Source organism: Phyllostomus discolor, chromosome 3, assembly GCF_004126475.2.
Source record: "Phyllostomus discolor isolate MPI-MPIP mPhyDis1 chromosome 3, mPhyDis1.pri.v3, whole genome shotgun sequence".
Taxonomy (NCBI): Eukaryota; Metazoa; Chordata; class Mammalia; order Chiroptera; family Phyllostomidae; genus Phyllostomus; species Phyllostomus discolor.
In genome coordinates, this window is record NC_040905.2 from 52288437 (window position 1) to 52307503 (window position 19067).

A 19067-nucleotide genomic window follows, 5' to 3' on the forward strand; every position below is an offset into this window, starting at 1 on the left:
GTTAATCTCTTCTGCATTTTTATTTATACATTTGAGAAATGTAAATAAAGCTCAAGGTTTGTTGTGTGAGTATGATAGCATTGAGGAGAGAGGGTAAGGAATAAGGGGCATTGGCTCTGAGAACAGAAGACAGCTGGGCAAATGCCAATCTTTAGATTACTGATTGCAGTCATCATTTTTAAAAAGGTTTTTTTAATGCAAGGTAGTCTCATATACATTTTAAACACATATTTTATTTTTATCGAAATTATGTAAAAGTTACTGTTTTATTTATTGTTATAGGATCAGATTCCCTTATTCAAACAAAATCTTACTGAGAACCTTCATATTTTTTGAGAGATGAGAGAATGGCTGTTCTGGTTAATGCCTGAGAGCACAGACAGGAGCCCACCATGCTGAGACCTCCCCCTTGGGCCCTTCGGTAGTTTCTAAAATAACGTGCATCTCACGATAGAGCAAAAAAAGAGAATGACATTATTTAGATAATTCAAAACAAAGCAGAGCAATTACTCATTCCTGGATGAATTGATTTCATAAAGTAAAAAAAAAAATTGATCTGATTTTCGATATGTCTCTCACTACAATGATGCAGATTTATTAACACTCATCTCTGAATAACTGTAGGATTCTGATAAAGCAAATCAGGCGAATCTCATTTCAATCCTGTTGATGCCTATGTGTAATCGGAAAGTGCTTAGCCACATTGCAGAGTGTCACGTGTGTGCAGAGCTAAATCCCCACCCAGCTCACACTTAGAGCGTGATTCTTTCAGACTAGGCTTTACATATGTTGTGATATTTAAGTCTCGGAGATTTGTGGGACAATGCAAGAAAGTCCTGCAGGTGGGTGGACGGGGGCGCCCTGGGCCTGACGCTGCAGGCCTGGGGGCTGGCAGCCTTGGCGCCCCTTGGAGCAGTTTTGCGGTGAGGCACTTCTCTCCCCCGATGAACTCCCAGGAGTGATGACCCCCTATTGGCTCAGGTGCTGACCTCTCCATCAGTTCCTAAAAAAGCACAGACTCTGGGAAGATTGGTTTTTCGGTGTCTTTCTATGCAACTGTTAAGGCTATGTGACTCAGGTTTAGTTTGCAGGTATTATATGGGACCTGCATGCTATTTAGAGACCTGTAGTGGCAAGAGAACAGCGGGCTAAGATCAGTAATTCTGGTTGCAGGCGGTTTCTTCCCTGCAGAATTTTGGGGCACATCCCTTAGAGTGGTTGGGGCTGGTGCTCACACACAAGTGGTTCCCTTCGCTGGGTACCAGCTGTGGCTTCCTGCCAGAGAAGCACATTTTTCTGAAGGGAATTAGGATGAAAATTAGGAAGGGAATCTCCCCTTCCTCCTTGGCCAGAAAAGGATTGTGTTTCTCTTCTTTTAATCAAATAATGAAAAAAGAAGTGGCTATCTATCCTCCCTTTGTTTCTACAGAATAAAGAAAAGAATTGACTTCAGTGTTTCTAAATTATTCATTATATAAATTATAATAATTTATATGTTACAAAGATTATTGATTATCATTTAATAATTGATATTAAGTCGTGCTGCACTACAGATCAAAGGTTGCCTTTTAAAAAAGTTCTTCTAAGTGAAATATTTTGTGTATATAACTCATATATACACATACTGCTCACTCACATAAACTCCATAGAATCTCAATTTTTAAAATCCTCATTGCATGTTTTATGAATCTAGTAAACTCAAGGAAAAAGATTAAGAAATCAAAAAAATTATTTTCTTTACAGACTAAGGTTTAATAATAAAAGACGTGTTCCATAGATAGCTAAAAGAAACTTTGTTATCTTCTTCCTAACACAGCGCAATGCCAATTCTTTTTGAGAATGGCATTTGCAGTTACAATTTACCATGATCAGAATGACTACCGAGGTGGGGTGTTATCCAAAGACAAGCATCACTTAGTTATCATTGGCAGCGACCCTGAGAGAAAGGCTTACACTTTCTTCTAGCAGAGTGTAGTCAGTCAAGGATTATCTTCAGGTAAAGCTACAGCATGATTACTTTCTTGACAGATATTAAAAGAGACACAAAATAAAAATAAACTATAGGCCCTGGTCCCAAGAACTTCAAATGCATTTTGGGGAACCAGTGCTAACATGATCAAATATAACTTTATTACAGAAAGAGATCCTTGTGCACTAGGTAATGTGGTGCTGGCTGTGACTGGCAGATGAGGTGAGCAAAGAAAGGCATCAGTGAAGGCAGGGAGTCGGAAACTGTTGCATGAGAAGGAAGAGACTTAAGCCAGGGCCTGTTGGGGGAGTAGATAAAAAAACTAATTACTGGAAACCAGTTATCAGCTTACTGCTTCCCAACGAAGGCTCCCGAGTGGCTATAAGCAGCCCTAAGTATTAACAGGCATTTTTTCTAAATATAGTCGGATTACAGTGAGAGCATAGTCTGCCTTCTTAGGATCCACCTGGAAACCCACAGGTTCTTGGAAACCAGAAGCATTCAACCGACTTCCTCAGGAGGGAGTGTTCTCATACCACTTTTCTGTTCTTCAGTGACTTGTATTTTTTGATAAAATAGCATATTCTATAGGTTAAATATGTTTAACTTTTCAAAATATGTTCCCATGAAGTATCAGGGTTCAGAGTTACACACTTGTAAAGTTCAAAAGTACTTTTTAAAGAGTGAGCTATATGCTCCTAAGAGGTGGTTTAAAGGTTTAGGACATCTTAAGTCTAGTGAATTTTGATCAATAGTGAGGCAGAAACAGGTGCTATAAATTGGGGAATCAACAGTCAGTCTGTCCTTTGATTATCTGCAACGTGGACCCAGGAATTCCTTCATTTCTCTTTCAGTGGTTTATTTTTTTTTTGACAGTAAAATGGATGTAATGGCTATTATTGTATATAAAGAATAATATTTCTTAAACCTTGATCCATACTTTTTCCCTATCACAGGCATTATGAAACAAGAAAGATGATCACGTGTATGCAGATATATGTATATATCTAAATATATATTTTCACGTACTCAACAAATAGTGAAATAATTACTATGCACTAGTTTCTAGACTAGAATTGGAGTTTTGAAGCACACTGTGATATTCTGAATGAAATGGGAGGGTCATCGTTTCCCTTCATAGGATACATAGAAGAGGTAGTTTATGTAGTAGAAAGAGCTTTGGAAACAGACCTGGGTTCATTATCCACGTTGTTATATGCTATCTGTTTTGATCTTGAATAAATTGCTAATCTCCATAGGCCTCAGCTGTTATAACTTTAAGCATATATATAATACTACAAACGCACCAGGCTGCCTAAAGTGGAAAGGGGCCTCTCCGAGGGCTTGCCAGCCACTGTTGTGGGCACATCACGCATTTGAAGCTCCATGACAGCAATGCCCCAGGCACCATGCCTGGCACACAGGAACTAGTTAGTATGAATTAAGCCCCTCTCAGCTTTAAGAATTACTTTATTCTGAAATTTTATATGTAGACAAATTTAGACTGTTTTGTACTAAATAGGCAAAAACTGAGTTCTCTTAAAATTCAAGATGCTTTATACCACGGGGAGCCAAAAATAATTATACTGTAGTGTCTGCTTGACTGCAAGAGCTTGTTAAAATTTTAATCCTCTGTGGATTGTGTTTGGGTGATGCCATTTTGGGTGCAGATCAGAAGCAGCTGCAGCCTGTATTTAATATTTAAATATAGTACCGATTCTATAGTATCCAAGTATACCATTCATTAGCTTTCTGCTTTATTTTATGTGTGAAAATTGGGTTTACGATTTTGATAACTATCAATTTCATTTTTTTTCCAGGCAAAAAGAGCTTTTTTGAATTCTTTATGAATTTTTTCCAGGTACTGAGCCTAGCTTCTTCTTGCATATTCATAGAACACATGGGCATTCCCTGCTGTCTTTTTGTTGTTGTCAAGGAAACCACCCAGTTCTCTACACAGGGATTACATTCTTCTTTCTTAATAGCTCTTAGATCATTCATTTGTGCAATGAATAAAAAATGTATTCACAGGCCCAGACAGCGTTCAGCACTTTTTTGGAGGGGGGTGGGTTGGTGGGTGTAGCTGACAGACGTGCCTGGTGAGAGGAGCAACAGAGATAAAAGGAAAAGCAAAAGAAATGCTCTCTGAGGCTTTATTTTAATGAGGTAAAGCTGCAAATTTCATGTTTTAATGAAGGGACTGCCTATTTTTGTCAGTTTACAAAACATTACACCTCAACGAGACCAGTTGGCCAGGTACAGAAAGAGTTGGTTTATTCAGTGCCTTTGTGGGTGGAATGATTACAGGAGGGACCCTGGTGGGGACAAGTAGGGACAGTCATGGGTCTTGGTGAAAACTGTTGTGTATATTTTTTTCATTTGTATTGAAGTACTTTGGATTTTTGACAACACAATTGAAGCAATATAAAATGGAAAGCATTGTTTCATCCTGAGGCATCATGTGGGTAACAGAGAATCTAATTTATTGCATTAAAAATGTTGTTCCTTAGAGAGATGCCAGTGCTCAGACTTTTGAGTGTGTGAGTCAGGAGGGAAACACCAATCTATTGGCAAGAAGACTGTAATTATTCTTAAAGTGAGTAATTTGATTCTTGGGAAGAAAATAAATTATTATGAACTTTCTAAATACTTGCTAGAATTATTGCAGTCATGCATAAATTATTTCTTCATAAATTATTTAAAGTTTAAGTAGGAGATGTTAAACTGGGAAAAAAGCATCTGTGGAGGGAGAGAAAAGTCGAATTGTATTTCGATCTATGACAATTGCGGTGTTGTGTCATGACACTGTGCCCAGACTTGCTGTGCACACGTGTGATCCGTGTGCACCACCTTGTCTCTTACAGGGTGGGCTGGCTGCTGTGGCCATGCGATGCATGTGCTAGGTTTCTGACAGTTGGTTTTTCTAAGCTGAGACAGGGAAAAGGAAATATATCAATGTTTAATTCTGTATAGTTTAATAGAATATAGTGTAATTACCATGTTTCAGTATGTTTCAACCTCACCTTACTCTGCTCTTTAGGGGAGCCATTTTCCTATCTGAAGATAAAATATTCTAAATATTCTCTGCCTATCTCTTTACATCCATCCTCAGGGTTGTTGAAATAAAGCCATTCAGTGAAGCTACTGTGTGGCTGGGGGGAAGAAAATAATGTAACCTATAAATTAATTGGGAAGGTGACTTGAAATAATTAGTAAGCAGGAGAGTATATACTAAAGGAAAATTGCATACCTTAGAAAAAGGAAAACATAGTCGTAATACTAAATATGTTAATATAAAAAGCATCTTTAGCAGGCAAAGTCTCAGAACTGGCCTCAGAGGAAAGTCTGAACATGTATCCCCTCAGCAGGGAACCACCCAGTTTACTGGGAGGGCCCAGAGCTCAGCAGGCAGGCACCAGCCAGCTAACTTACCACGAGGCCCTCACATGCTGGGATTTGAGAAACACCAGGGAATCACCCAGCGCATGAAGATTGCCCTCGCTGCTTTTCAACCCTGGCTATAACTCAAAATGCCAGAGAGCCTCCAAATAAAAATACCCACTACCTCACCCCTCACCAGACAACTTGATCTGAATTTCTAGTGGTAGTGCTGAAGCATTTCTATTTTTTGTTAAGTTTATTTTTTTACTTGCTTTACTTGTTATTAGTAGTATATTTTTTTAATGCACCCCATGTGATTTTGATGCACAGCGAGGGCTGGAAACCACTGCTAAACTGAAGGCGTTGGGACCTACAGACAACCCTGACTGAGACACAGAGATTCCAGGGGAAGGGGCTGTTTTAAGTGTCTGCCAGTTTAAAATGTACTTGACCCATTTTAAGGAGGGAAGAACATGTATGAATCAGTCTCTCCCGAGGGAAATAGTGGTCTTTGATCAATTTTTGGGAAGTGTAGCTTTTGTCACAAATGTTAAATGAATCTTGACATCTGTGAGGAATAAAGTAAAATTAAATATCATTGGAATATGTTTTTAAAAGTTTTAGGAATAATTGTAAATGAATCAGAAGTAATTCTGAAAGGTGGAGAATATATCTCAAATTACCCCCAACTGCATACTCACTTTGTTGCACCCATGTTACCTTCTCTCCGGAGGCATGGGAATTAAAAGGGAGTATTTATGCGGTGGCTTAAGGATTCTTCTGGCTACATCGATGTATATAGTATGCAGTGTATATTTACATTTGAGGGAAACAGTGATTATCACTGTTTGAGCTCATATCCCTGATATGAGCCCATATAGAATGCTGGATTCGGAAAGCAAGTGAATGACTAAAAAATATTGAGACTGTGTCTGCACATTTGGATTACCTGGGTTTTTATAACCATTGGAATCTCGAGTATTTGAGTTGTCCACAGGTTTTTTTAGTTGTATCTTAGAATTTGGGTTGTTATTGCAGCTAAAGAACAGTTTCTTCAGTTTGAAATGCAAATCTTTTAAAGGGAGTATCAAACAAGCAGAATGTAAACTTTTTCATTCTTGATGATAAATAACTGTGTAGACATTCTTCCAACTAGGTTCCCCAAAGAAGGCCTAAGTGGCCAGGGTATGAAAAGCATTACACGTTTAAAGGATCCCTTGACTTTAATTATGGAATGTAGACTTCAGTAAGGGAGGTGAGATAAACATGTAACAACAACTAGGGAATTTATAAATAGGAAACAGTATGAATAAGGCTGTGGCATGGGAATAGAAGCACCACCAGTCTGGGCTGAGGAGTTTTAGAGAAAATATACAGGAGAACTGAGGGCTTCAGCTGGATTGTTCATAAATGCATGGGTGAAGTGCAAAGGGGAGTTTGTAAAGCATTCTAAGTTGGGGACAGAAGGGCTCTTCTTGAGCCGAAGTCCGAGATGGAAATGGGGGTACTGCAATAAGGACATGACGCTGCTGGCCTCCCGTGTGGGGAAGCAGAGAATAGCATCAGAGACTTGAAGGAGGGGGAGAAACATGGACACAGTGGGAGGAGGCGTCTGAACACCTTTTTGAGGAGGTCACGTGGTGGAAGAGGTGACCAGAAACTACCACCAACTTTTGAAGAAATGGCACAATTACAAATAACATGCTGTTCAGTAAAGTTTAGTTTGGCAGCTGTAATTTGGGAGACTTAGAAAAGAAGTATATATATGGGTAGGGCAAAAGTAGGTTTGCAGTTGTTTGATGGAAAAATAATATAATAGTAATATGAGAATAAAGTGCTTTGCATACTCACAACTGTAAGCCTGCTTTTGCCCCACCCTGTATTTATTTATGAGAGGCAGTTGTTTTACTTTAGTCAAAGGTTTTACTTAAATTTTAAATCCATGAATCTGTGCAAAGCATTTTTCTGGTGTTAGGAAGGCTGGTAATTATCTATCTATCTATCTATAATAAGTTTTGATGGTGTTACCAAACTGAAGTGAAAAAGATATTAAAAGTACTGCCCTTAGTTTTTGTTTATTTGTTCTACTTTTAAGGAAACATTCATAAACCAAATATTCTGGCTTACTTCTCTTTCGTGTAGCTCTGTACATCATTGTTCACACATGCTTGCCGGTCTCCAAATGATGTGACCATGTGTGGCAGCGAAGCCCTTACTCTTGAGTCCTTGGGCCTTTTCTGTGAGCAAGAAGGGCTCACACCCAGCAATATTTGCTTAGGCTCACTGAGACCAGGTGACTGTAGCTAAACACGCTGTTTCCACTTAAGGGAGCAGCATTATTAGAGAATTATCTGAGGTTGAGAAAAGAGATGATTCCTGTTTACCACCCTCAAAATATGTTTGCCTTGTAAAAGTAAGGCCATCAGAAACTCTGATGTTGTTCATACATATATATACCCCCACACACATATATATATATCCCTTTCTGGGTGTAAAATGCATGAATTGGGAAATATTGAGTTTTTCTCTCAACAAGAAGGGCCTGTTGCTGTCAGATAACACACTCGGGCGGCGTACCAAATGCACCTTAGCTAGCAGAGGAAATGGAGAGAGATGGGTCACAGAATCGATATTGGTCTCCTAACCTTTAGTTCAATCTCTCTCACCTCTGGGAGATTGAATATTGATATAATTATCACACTTTTCAATTGTTAAGGTAATTAAGGATGCAAAAATATCTGACAAGGTTTGGGGAGGGTGTTTATATCTTGATTACTGTGTCAATATTTTTTTAAAATATCCTGAGTTGGCACCTTTTTTAGTGTCTCAAATCTTTAAAATGTTGAAGAATGTAGGATATCTGAAGTAATCCGGTTGAAATTCATGTTAGGTGGTTTCCTCTGCTTTGTAGGAAGCAAGTTAGCTTTTAATTTTAATTAAGAACATATCAAAGGTGAAGGAAATTGAAACATTCATTTTGGAGTGGTTATTAGGTCTCATAGGTGTGTGTTAGAAAACCTAAACATATTTAAAAACTTCAAGTTTTTTCTATTTAAATGCTATAGGTATTTCTCACATCCTTCTGTGTGACTGTCTATTGTGTTTTTAATACAAGAAAACAAGACTTTTTGTTGCTTATTATATTTCTGCTAAGTAGATTGCTATATGCTTACATTTAACTGAAAGCCCTTAAACTTAAATTGTCAACCCCCCTGAAGAGAACATGAACGTTAGTGAGTGGCCTGTGCATCTCAGCAACTGTGTCTTGTGCCTGCTAACGGTCTGACTGGAGGGCTTGTGCTACATCTACAAAACTCTGCCATGAAGCACTTAAAAATACTTGATGAATAATTTGAGGTCAGTTAGCAATAAAGCTTGGTGTGAAAGGCCACTAAAAAAATCTATTAACCATGGTACCAGTTTATTCAAGTCAAGCTGTTAAAATACATTCATATAAACATAGAAAAGATTATACATACACTTGTGTAGAGTTCTGTGGTTTGGCTCTTAAAATCCAAATAAAAGTTATATTACCTTTAGAATAAAATTCTGAAATAGAGCAGTCTTTTATAAAGACATGTTCATCTAAGAGGTGGGAATGTTAATTGCTCCATCAAGTTGCACTGTTAGTACAAAACAGAGCAGATCACAATTTTGGAATGATATACCTGCTTTCACAATAGCACTGGTGTTCACCCCCAACCTCACCCTACCACCATATCCTACAAAGAAACTTTTCTAAGTTTTGATGATTGCAGCTTTTGCAGCTTTCTGATAACATGTGTAGTAGGTGAGGGGTGGCAACAAAAAGGGGGGAGGAAGAAGTAATTCTGGCAACTGAAGAGACACAATAGAGCAAATAGGAATAGGGATTGGATGTGAGGTGGCAATGTCGGGAGCACCTGTGGCAAGAAAGACTTCACCTGTCTCTGCTAGACAGACTTCACCACCATACCCTTGTGGGACTTTTAAAAAGTATGAGAGCAATTGACTACACTAAGAGGATAAAATATAAATTTCTGTGGAGAATCTGTTGGCAGAAAAAATTAACTTCAGAGTCCTAGGCACTGAACATTTCCCTTACCCTTACAATGATATTAAGAAATCCAATGAAACCATTTGAAAGTTGAGTAAACGTACTTAAACAATGAATATTCATAGGTTAATTGTGAGAATATTCCTTTAAGAAAAAGGACAGAAAGTAATTCCAACTGTTATTGTGTATCTTTGTTTTCTTTAAGAATTCACATTTAGTGAAACATTTTTATAACATCAAATGAGCACACTTCGTAATAAATTTTTCCTTTTCAGTCACTGTTCATTATCATGTGCTTGTGGTTCTTTGGTCATTGCCAGCTTTGTGGTATAGTGAGAAGCATAAAAGAGCTTAAATTGATTCTATGTTTTCTACTATCCTGAAGGCAAGTGAGATCAGATACTTGGGATGCAGGTGAAAAAAGAAATTGTAATTTAAATGTAATGTTTCAGACATGTACACTCAAAATATTTGTTTTTAAAATATAGTAAAAGGAGTTTAATTAGGCCATGTCTCTAATCTATTGGCAAGAGCATTTGTTTTTGAGAGAACAGAGTGAGACACATACTCAGAAGAGAGAGAGAAGGAGTTAGAAGATAACTTGGAAATCTTAGTTCTCTATAAAGTGGGTGGGCAGGTGTCTGCTATACCATCTGATACATAATCGGTGCTCAGTCAGTTCTGTGCAGTCAATTGGCTCCTGAAGAGATAACACAATTGGGTGGCAGGTATGGTTGTGGTAGTTAATTAAATTCTATGTGCAAAACCAGTGTGCAGTCGAGCTGTGTTTGTAAAGGGTACACAAAGGTCATCTCTCTGCAATGTTTGTATTGCTGTGATTGAAATATGGTAATATCTATTTAGATTACAAAATGGGATATACCACACCCAACAGTTGAGTCTTTTGGCAAAATATTCTGGTATTATGGTGTAATGTGCCCAGGGAAACCTTCATAGATTTATCAGTAATAAGAAATGTTAGAATTCATTATCCAAGTGGAAAATGGAGTCCAAGAATGTTATGCTTTGTTCACTGGAGCTAAATTTGCTGAATATAATTGAATTAAGTAGATATAATAAGAGTTTATAGTCAGTGAAATTATTATATAAGTTGTCGATTCTCAATTAGTGTTCTTTAAAACCATTCTGTTTTTAAGTATTCATTCTTTTGTGAAACATTAGGTGAACATGTGTCTGTTTCTTTGACACGTTGACACCCTGGCAACCTTAGCATCTTCTCTCTCTGCTTTCTCCACTCTGCTTATTTTTAGAGCTGCCAACACCATACCTGATGGAACTTCTCTCTATAGTTATTCACTAACAAGTTCATGGAATATCTTTATGTCAGTTTAGGTTTTTCAAATATTATTTTTAGAAGTAAGAAATATATTTAGAAGCTCATAGAGATTCTATAATTACAATGAGTGCTTTTATCCTGTTCCTGGCCTAAGAGTTTATAAATAAATGGTATTGAACAGTTATTTCCTTATTGGTCCTTATGTTTGGCTGGAGAAGCTTGGCTGAATGATTAGTTTTATCTCCATTATTTATAAAAAGGCAAAAAATGTGGTGGTGATTCTTTATATTCTAGACACAGATTCATGTTTCTTGTTTAAAATTCTTTCTGTATTTAAATGAAAGGTGCTATGTGAATTTAGTGTCTGTGTGTGTGATACGTAATTTGAATTCTAGTTTTGTTGACACCTAATGAAAAGGGTTGAGGGTAAAACAGATGTACTGTAAACATTAAGATAGGCACATTTTTGAAGCTCCAGTTAAATCCTATGACGTATGGAATAGTTTAACAGAGTCTAGCTTAACTCAATTATATTCAAATAGTATTAGCAATGAGAAGCTACTTAATTTGGTGATTAGATAGAATTATTGATGTGACATTTCCTGAGATTCATTTCTATAAAAGGCATTTAAAATGCATTGTCTCACAGACATATAAATGCATGTGCATATGAATTCTCTTTTTTTTTTTTTACAGCGACAGGTAGGCTTCACCTATTAAAAGTGTTGTTATCTGTAAGTTATTGTGTCCTCTTTTACATACACAGTCTGGGGCACTATAAGATCACTGTAACAACTTCAGTGATCTAATACTGAATAAGCTTATTCATTTAATTACACTTTTTGAAAAAAGATAAGGCACTTAGTCATTTTCTTGGTTGGCAATTAGAAGCTGCATCAGCTATGGCAGCAATCATCAGTATTCACTTTGTATTTTTATGATGCACTAGAGTCAGGCATTTACCTCACTTCTCTTATGGTAGAATTTTTTTCATTCATTTGAGTACCCATGAGCCTTGCTTACATAGTTGAAAAGATGGGTGAGTGGCACGGAATGGGATTGAGACATAAGAAATGTGTGAAATTCACAATGAAGGATGTGTAATTTGGGTAAGAGTGAGCTATCCCTACATAAATGGTCCTTCATGGAGATACTACAGTAAGACGGAATACAGAGAAGTTTTCTTTTTTGTTTTATTAGTGAAAGGAATAAATGTAAATATAGTATATGTCTTCTAGCTACATGAAGGTCTTGTTCTTTTTGTTTTTTTTTAAACAAACCATAGTTAAAAATATAGAAGGAGCTTCGTAGAGTCTTTATTGATCATTCATATATATCTATATTTATGTTGATACATAAAGAATCAGGCAATACCGGTTCCTTCTCGGTAGGGTCTTTTCTGACCATCAGAAAGGGCTAGATGTTGATCCTTTCATACATGGAAGGGCGCGGCTTCTTGCAACAGGAACTATCTCCCTACTATGAGGGTCAGGTGTGGCTCCATCGGAATGATTCTTCCTGTGATCTTCTCAGGTTCCTCCTGAGCACCTTCAGCCTGAACACGTGTGGCAGGGATCCGGGCTAGGCTGAAAATAATTCTGCGCCATGTTTCTGGGGGCAGGAGGGTGAGACTCTGTGCAGTCCCTGGGTTCTGCTTTGTCTTCCTCAAGGGTTGCTGCACCCATGGGCACCTTTTCATACCAAGTCTTTTCTCACTGTTGCTTTGGGGAGGGATTCTCACTGCACTGTAAAAGGGCTAGAAAGAAACTTCTCTACTTTTCTAAAGACAGTCTTCTTAAGACAAATCATGACAAGAGGCCAAAAGGAATCGCTTCGCATTTTGTTATTGAATAAAGGATCACTAGGCATCCCCTTATATAAAGAACAATAACCAATTGCTTTTTCTGAATGACAAAGTGAAATGATCTTAATTTTTAATTTTCTTTTCAGTTCACACAAAGATGGATTTCCATATTTCACCTTTATGATGTATATATGTGATTGCTTGTTTCATTTGATGGACACTGCTTTGTAAAACATGTCAGAGTTTTCATACCTTGTTTTTATACTCTCAAATTGGATTTATTTTCCTTATCATTGATATAAAACAGAAAATCTGAAGACTGGGGACCATGTGTAGAAGAGTGGTTGTACTTCATGTGGAAAGATTTGAACCCTTCCTTGTGTGTGAATGTAATCTGCTAGCCTTGCTATCAGTTTCTTCTGTCATACACTGCCACCTGTTTTATTTAAGTATTGTGAAAACTCTTTGTTTTTTTCAGGTCGAATGAGTGATTTGAGTGTAATTGGTCATCCAATAGATTCAGAATCTAAAGAAGATGAACCTTGTAGTGAAGAAACAGATTCAGAGCACGACCTAATTGCTGCGATTTTACCCGAGTTAATTGACCTAGATCTGTACCACAGTGAAGAAGATGAAGAAGAAGACGAGGACTGTGCAAATGCTACTGACCTAACAACCACCCCATCAGTGCAGTACATAAATGGGAAACACCTAGTCACCACAGTGCCCAAGGACCCAGAGGCGGCAGAAGCCAGGCGTGGCCAGTTTGAAAGTGTTGCACCTTCTCAGAATTTTTCAGACAGCAGTGAGAGTGATGCTCATCCTTTTCTCATGGCCGAAACTGGATCATCTACTGCTGTGCGACCAAATGAATCTAAAGAAACAACTGAATCGCTTGAAATGACATGGAAGCCTGAGATTTACCCTGAAACACCAGAACGTTTCTCAAGTGGTGAGCCTGATGTGTTCCCCACAGTCCCAGTGCGTGAAGGACAAGCCACAGAGGGACCAGAATCAGCCACGGAGAAAGGTCCTGAACTTGATCATCTGGTACCTGATCATACTGAACCTGTACCTCCGTTTCCTGAAGAGTCTTCAGGAGATGCTGCCATTGACACAGAATCCCCAGAAATGATCTTTCCAAGGGTTACAGAAGTAACATTTGGCGAAGAAGCAGAACAAAGTACTTCTATCATATATACCCCAAGTACAGTTCCAAGTTCTATGTCAACAAATGTTCTGGAGGAAGTATCTGTTACATTAGCAGGAAAGACCCAGCCTGCTGACCCATTGTCCACTGTGGGGAATTGGTTGGAAATAACCTCTGGGCAAATTGTAGAGCTCTCTGGGAGTCCTTCGATTCATATTCCAGACGGCTCTGGGGAAGCAGAAGAAGATAAAGATAAAATGTTCACAGTGGTAACTGATTTATCACAGAGAAATACTACAGATACTGTAGTTACTTTAGACACTGGCAAGATAATAATCACAGACAACATTTTTGATGTTCCTGCAACTGCCGTTTACTTGGTTTCTGAACAACCTTCTACAGAAGTAGTGCCCACCAAATTTGTAAGAGAAGCAGACACTTCTGAGTGGGATTTCAGTACCTCTCTTGAGGGAAAGCACAGGAAAGATGAGGAGGAGGGAACTGTAGGTACAATGACTACAGTTCAGCCACATTTGCCCACACAGAGATCAGATCAATTAATTTTACCCTCTCAATTAGAAAACTTAAATGAAGCTACATCTAGTGATTCAGCATCTGCTACCAGGAACAGTTTTATATCCTGGACAACACCCACGCAGTCTGAAAGGGAAATGACGAAATCTAATCTTGTCTTTACAGAAGCAAATGTTTTAGACAATCTGAGAGCAGAGATGAGTGAACCCAGCGGTAGCAATCAATCTGGGGTTCAGAAAGGGCTGTTCTCCATCCTGGGTAACCCCTCCCCTCCTTTTATGGAGCAGAGCTCTAGAGAAGCTGCTGCTGACCTAGGGACCACCACTGTCTCTTCATTTTCATTACATTTAGAGCCTGAAATTCAAATTATAAAAGAAATGGCTGGTACCTCATCTCCCCATGTAGAAACTGTATTCCCTTTTGAGCCAACAGGGCTAGTGATGGACAGAGAGGTTACTGAAGTTGTCAGCCAAACATCTGAGAAAAACCTTGTATCAGAGATTTTAGGAGAGCCAGATCATGGGATGGAAATAAAGGGCTTTTCTACAGATTTTCCTTTGGAGGAAGATTACAGTGGTGACTTTAGAGAATACTCATCAGTATCTAATCCTGTAACAAAAGAAGAAACAGTGATGATGGAAGGCTCCGGAGATGCGGCATTTAAAGATACTCAGATTTTACCATCAGCAATACCTACTTCAGCTCACATCCATCACAGAGCTGACACAGAAGGACCCGGTAACATCTTGGTCAGCACGTCAGCCTACCCTTGGGAGGAGTTCACAGCCTCAGCTGAGGGCTCCGGGGAGCAAGTGGTCTCAGTCAACAGCTCTGTTGACCAAGTGTTTTCCAGTGCAGTGGGAAGTGTTCTTGGTACAGAATCCCCATTTATTTACCAAGTTTCGGGAGAGGAAGGTACTATTGAGGAAGCTGATAAGAGATCCACTGTTTTACCAAGAGTAGAATCTGAAAGTACTGAAGCTTCAACAGAAAAGGGGGAGATAAATGTCGATGGCTTGGTTTCAACAGACTTTTCCCAGACGATGGAGCCAACCAAACTGTGGTCCAGGCAAGAAGTGAATTCTGTAAGACAAGAAGTTGAAAACAAAACAGCATCAGAGAAAAAGACTCAAGATCAAAAATCTTTGGAATCTTCTCAAAGCTCTGTTGCACCAGAACAAACAATTTTTGATTCACAAACATTTATTGAAACTGGATTTAGAACTGCAGGTTATTCTACACTAACAACCAAGAAAACGTATCATACTGATAAAGAAATGGAGGAGGAGGAAGGCATTTCCTTAGTTGACATGTCCACTCCACATCCAGGTTCAAAGGATGTGGAACTCTATACTACTCTCCCTGAAGTTACTGAAAAATTCCAGTTTTTCTTAGCTACTGCCTCAGTGACTGAATCTATATTAACTGAAAGCATAGTTACAGATTCATCAATCAAACACGAAGAAAGCGTCGAACGCTTTCCCAAAGTTACGAGACCAATAATTAAAGAGTCAGATACTAATGTATTCTCTGGCCTGGGATCAGGAGAAGAAGTTTTGCCTACTAAAATATCAGTGGATTTTACTGAAATGGAACAAATCATTAGCACATTATATCCCCAGACTTCTGAAGTGGAAAGTTTAGAAACTAGCATCTCAAGTGATACCACTGAAGACTATGAGGGAATGGAAAATGCAGCAAAGGAGGTTAGATCACCCTTTTCTAAAACAGACAGCATCTCTGAAGATAGTGAAACAGCATCCAGCACAACCTCACTAGAAATTTTAAGTGACACCAGGACAGAAGGACCCTCTATAGCAACTCTTACTTTCTCCGTAGACACTAAACATCCTCAAAATCAGACTCACAGTTGGGAAGAAGAAATTCAGAGTAGCCAACCACAACCCACTCTTGAAGAAGTCTCTAACAAGAATTCTTCAGTAGCAGAAACTAGGGAGACAACAACCTCTTCCACTGATTTTCTGGCTAGAACTTATGGTCTTGGAATGACCAAAGGATCTGTTACATCAGCACCAGAACCATCTGACTTGTTTTATGAACATTCTGGAGAAGGATCTGGGGAATTGGATATAGTTGATTTAGTCCACACTTCTGGAACTACTCAGGCAACCAGGCAAGGAAGCACCACATTTGTTTCTAATAGATCCCTGGAAAAATATCCTGAGGTCTCAAGTCCTAAAGCTGTTAATGCTGACGGATTCCCAACAGTTTCGGTGGTGATGCCTCTTCATTTAGAGCAGAACGAAAGCTCCACAGATCCAACTACCACGCCATCAAATACAATGTCATATAAGAGGTCCACAGAAGGTGCAGATAGTTTCCAAGACCATTACAGGGAATTTGAGGATTCCACCTTGAAACCTGACAGAAAAAAAGCCACTGAAAATATTATTATAGATCTGGACAAAGAGGACAAGGATTTATTACTGACAATTACAGAGAGCACTGTCCTTGACATTCTACCTGGGCTGACATCGGATAAAAATACTATCATAGATATTGATCACACTAAACCTGTGTATGAAGACATCCTTGGAATGCAAACGGAAATAGATCCAGAGACACCGGCAGGACCACATGGCAATACTGAAGAAAGTGCTCAAATTCAAGAGAAGTACGAGGCAGCTGCTAACCTTTCCTTAACTGAGGAAAACTTAGAAGGTTCTGGTGATAGTCTTCTGGCTATTTATACTCAGGTAGGGCATAATGAATCCATGATTTCTGAAGACAGAAACCAATTTGATTCCATGGGCTTTATCTTAACAACCGAGATCCCCATCCCAAGCACAGAAACAGAATTAGATATTTTACCTTCCACAGCAACATCCCTGCCCATTCCTAGTAAGTCTGCCACAGTTCATCCAAATACTGAAGAACCAAAAACTGAAGCAAAAGCCCTGGAAGATATCTTTGAATCAAGCACTTTGTCTGATGGTCAAGCTATTGCAGACCAAAGTGAAGTAATATCAACATTGGGTCATTTGGAAAGGACACAGGAAGAGTATGAGGAAAAGAAATATCTAGGCCCTTCTTTCCAGCCAGAGCTCTCTTCAGGAGCTGGGGAGGCACCAACAGATTCTACCCCCCACGTAAGTATTAGTACTGTCCACCCTATGGCTCAGAGTTTAACAGAAGCACCTAATGTGGTGGAAGAATCTAATCCCTCAGATTACACCGATACAACATCATCACTTTTGGCCTTTGAAAAGTTGTCCTCTGAGATACCGTCATCTCCGTTCACTGTCCATTTAGGCAACGGAGCCTCTGAACACACAGAGGGCCCTCAGCCAAGTGCTCTGCCCGGAGTAGGTGCCAGCACATCTCGAATGTCCCCAGGAAAATTTGCAAATATTGAAATGAATTTCAAACCATCAAGTGAAGAGTACTTTCACATAACTGAGCCTCCTTCCTTACCTTCTGACACAGAACTAGAGCTTTCTGAAGCTGAAAATAAATCTACTTTATCAGAACAAATGGAAGCTTCTCCCACAGAACTAACTGTTGTAGAAGGAACTGAGATTCTCCAAGATTCCCCAAACAAAACCAACGTTCAACTTTCTGGAGAAATGATCGAGGTATTTTCTAGTAAGAGAACACCTGAGGCTGGAAGTATTGTCACAGCTGCAGGGGAAATTAAGTTAGAAGGTGCTACACTGTGGCCACACTCTAGTTCTGTTTCTGCAGCTTATGGGGCTGAGGCAGGTGTGGTGCCTCAGCCCAGCCCACAGACTTCTGGGAAGCCCACTGCTCTTTCCTCTCTGGAAATAAACTCTGAAACACAAGCAGCTTTGATCAGAGAGCAGGATTCCACAGTAGCAGCATCAGAGCAGCTCGTACCAGCGATAATTCTTGACTCCAATAATCAGGCAACAGTACGCACTGCAGAGTTAAATATTTCTCTTCCAACACCATCACTTTACTTTCTGAAAACTTCTAATGAAACCCGTTTCCTGATTGACATGAATGAAGAGTCAGTGGAAGGCACAGCAGTCTATTTACCAGGTAAGGTCACAACATTGATGAATCTGTTTCCAAACCTGGAAATAGTCCCTCGGCCCTAACATATATGTATGTAGTTTTTATTGTGATGTTAAATCAGGGGAGATTTCTACACTGCTCACAAAGCAGCAGGCGAGGCCACAATACTGAGTCCATAATGAGATGCAAAGGAAGTAAGTATAGATAATTTCTGAGCTTTGTATTTTTGTGTGTTTTAGAAACAGCGTATAATTGCACCAAGGAAAAATTGAAAATGTTAGTGGTATACAAGTTAATTTTCGTTTTACTCACAACTACAGTATTACTTTCTCATACGTCCCATAGCCACATGTGTTAATTTTAAAAAGAAAAAAATTTCTCAAAAATCTCTCACGGCCAGACCTTGTCAGGCCTTTAAATTTTGACAGTAGTGAATAGCTCTAATAAGCATTTCACATAGTTTGTGCGATATCAGTTTTCCATTCATATTTGTTTTTTCAATTTTTATTCAATGTCCTTGCTCCAGATAGCCTACATAGTGCTTCTAACACAGTGCCTGGACACACTGGGTATTCAGGGTATGCATTTAGTATTGAAAGAGGATTTCTGTTTTTTTAATTGACCTTTGCAAAGAAAGCTGTACAGCACGTACTGCCCTCCCCATTTATAAGAGAGGTTCTGTAATTTGCCCCCGGGTTGCACAGACCCACCCACACACCAGGGGAAAAGTGAGATTTGAACACAGATCTGCCCAATTCCAAAGTCCATGGTCTTTCCACTGATCTTTGCTGGTTTCCTATTAATATAAAAATGGATAATTGATAGTTAATGATATGTGAACCATCAATCTTGGCATATTTACATTTAAAAATTATTTTCCTTTTAATCTAGACAGAT

At 38.9% G+C, this 19067-nt stretch overlaps 1 protein-coding gene across 3 annotated transcripts in view; it reads left to right on the forward strand.

The window, feature by feature from the left end:
- Positions 1-19067, forward strand: part of VCAN (versican) — a 104791-nt gene that overhangs the window by 49652 nt on the left and 36072 nt on the right. For all 3 annotated transcript variants that reach the window (XM_028530751.2, XM_036020495.1, XM_036020496.1), the window contains one exon: positions 12966-18194. In XM_028530751.2, coding sequence (XP_028386552.1) covers positions 12966-18194 — 5229 coding nt within the window. The remainder of the gene's footprint in view (positions 1-12965; positions 18195-19067) is intronic.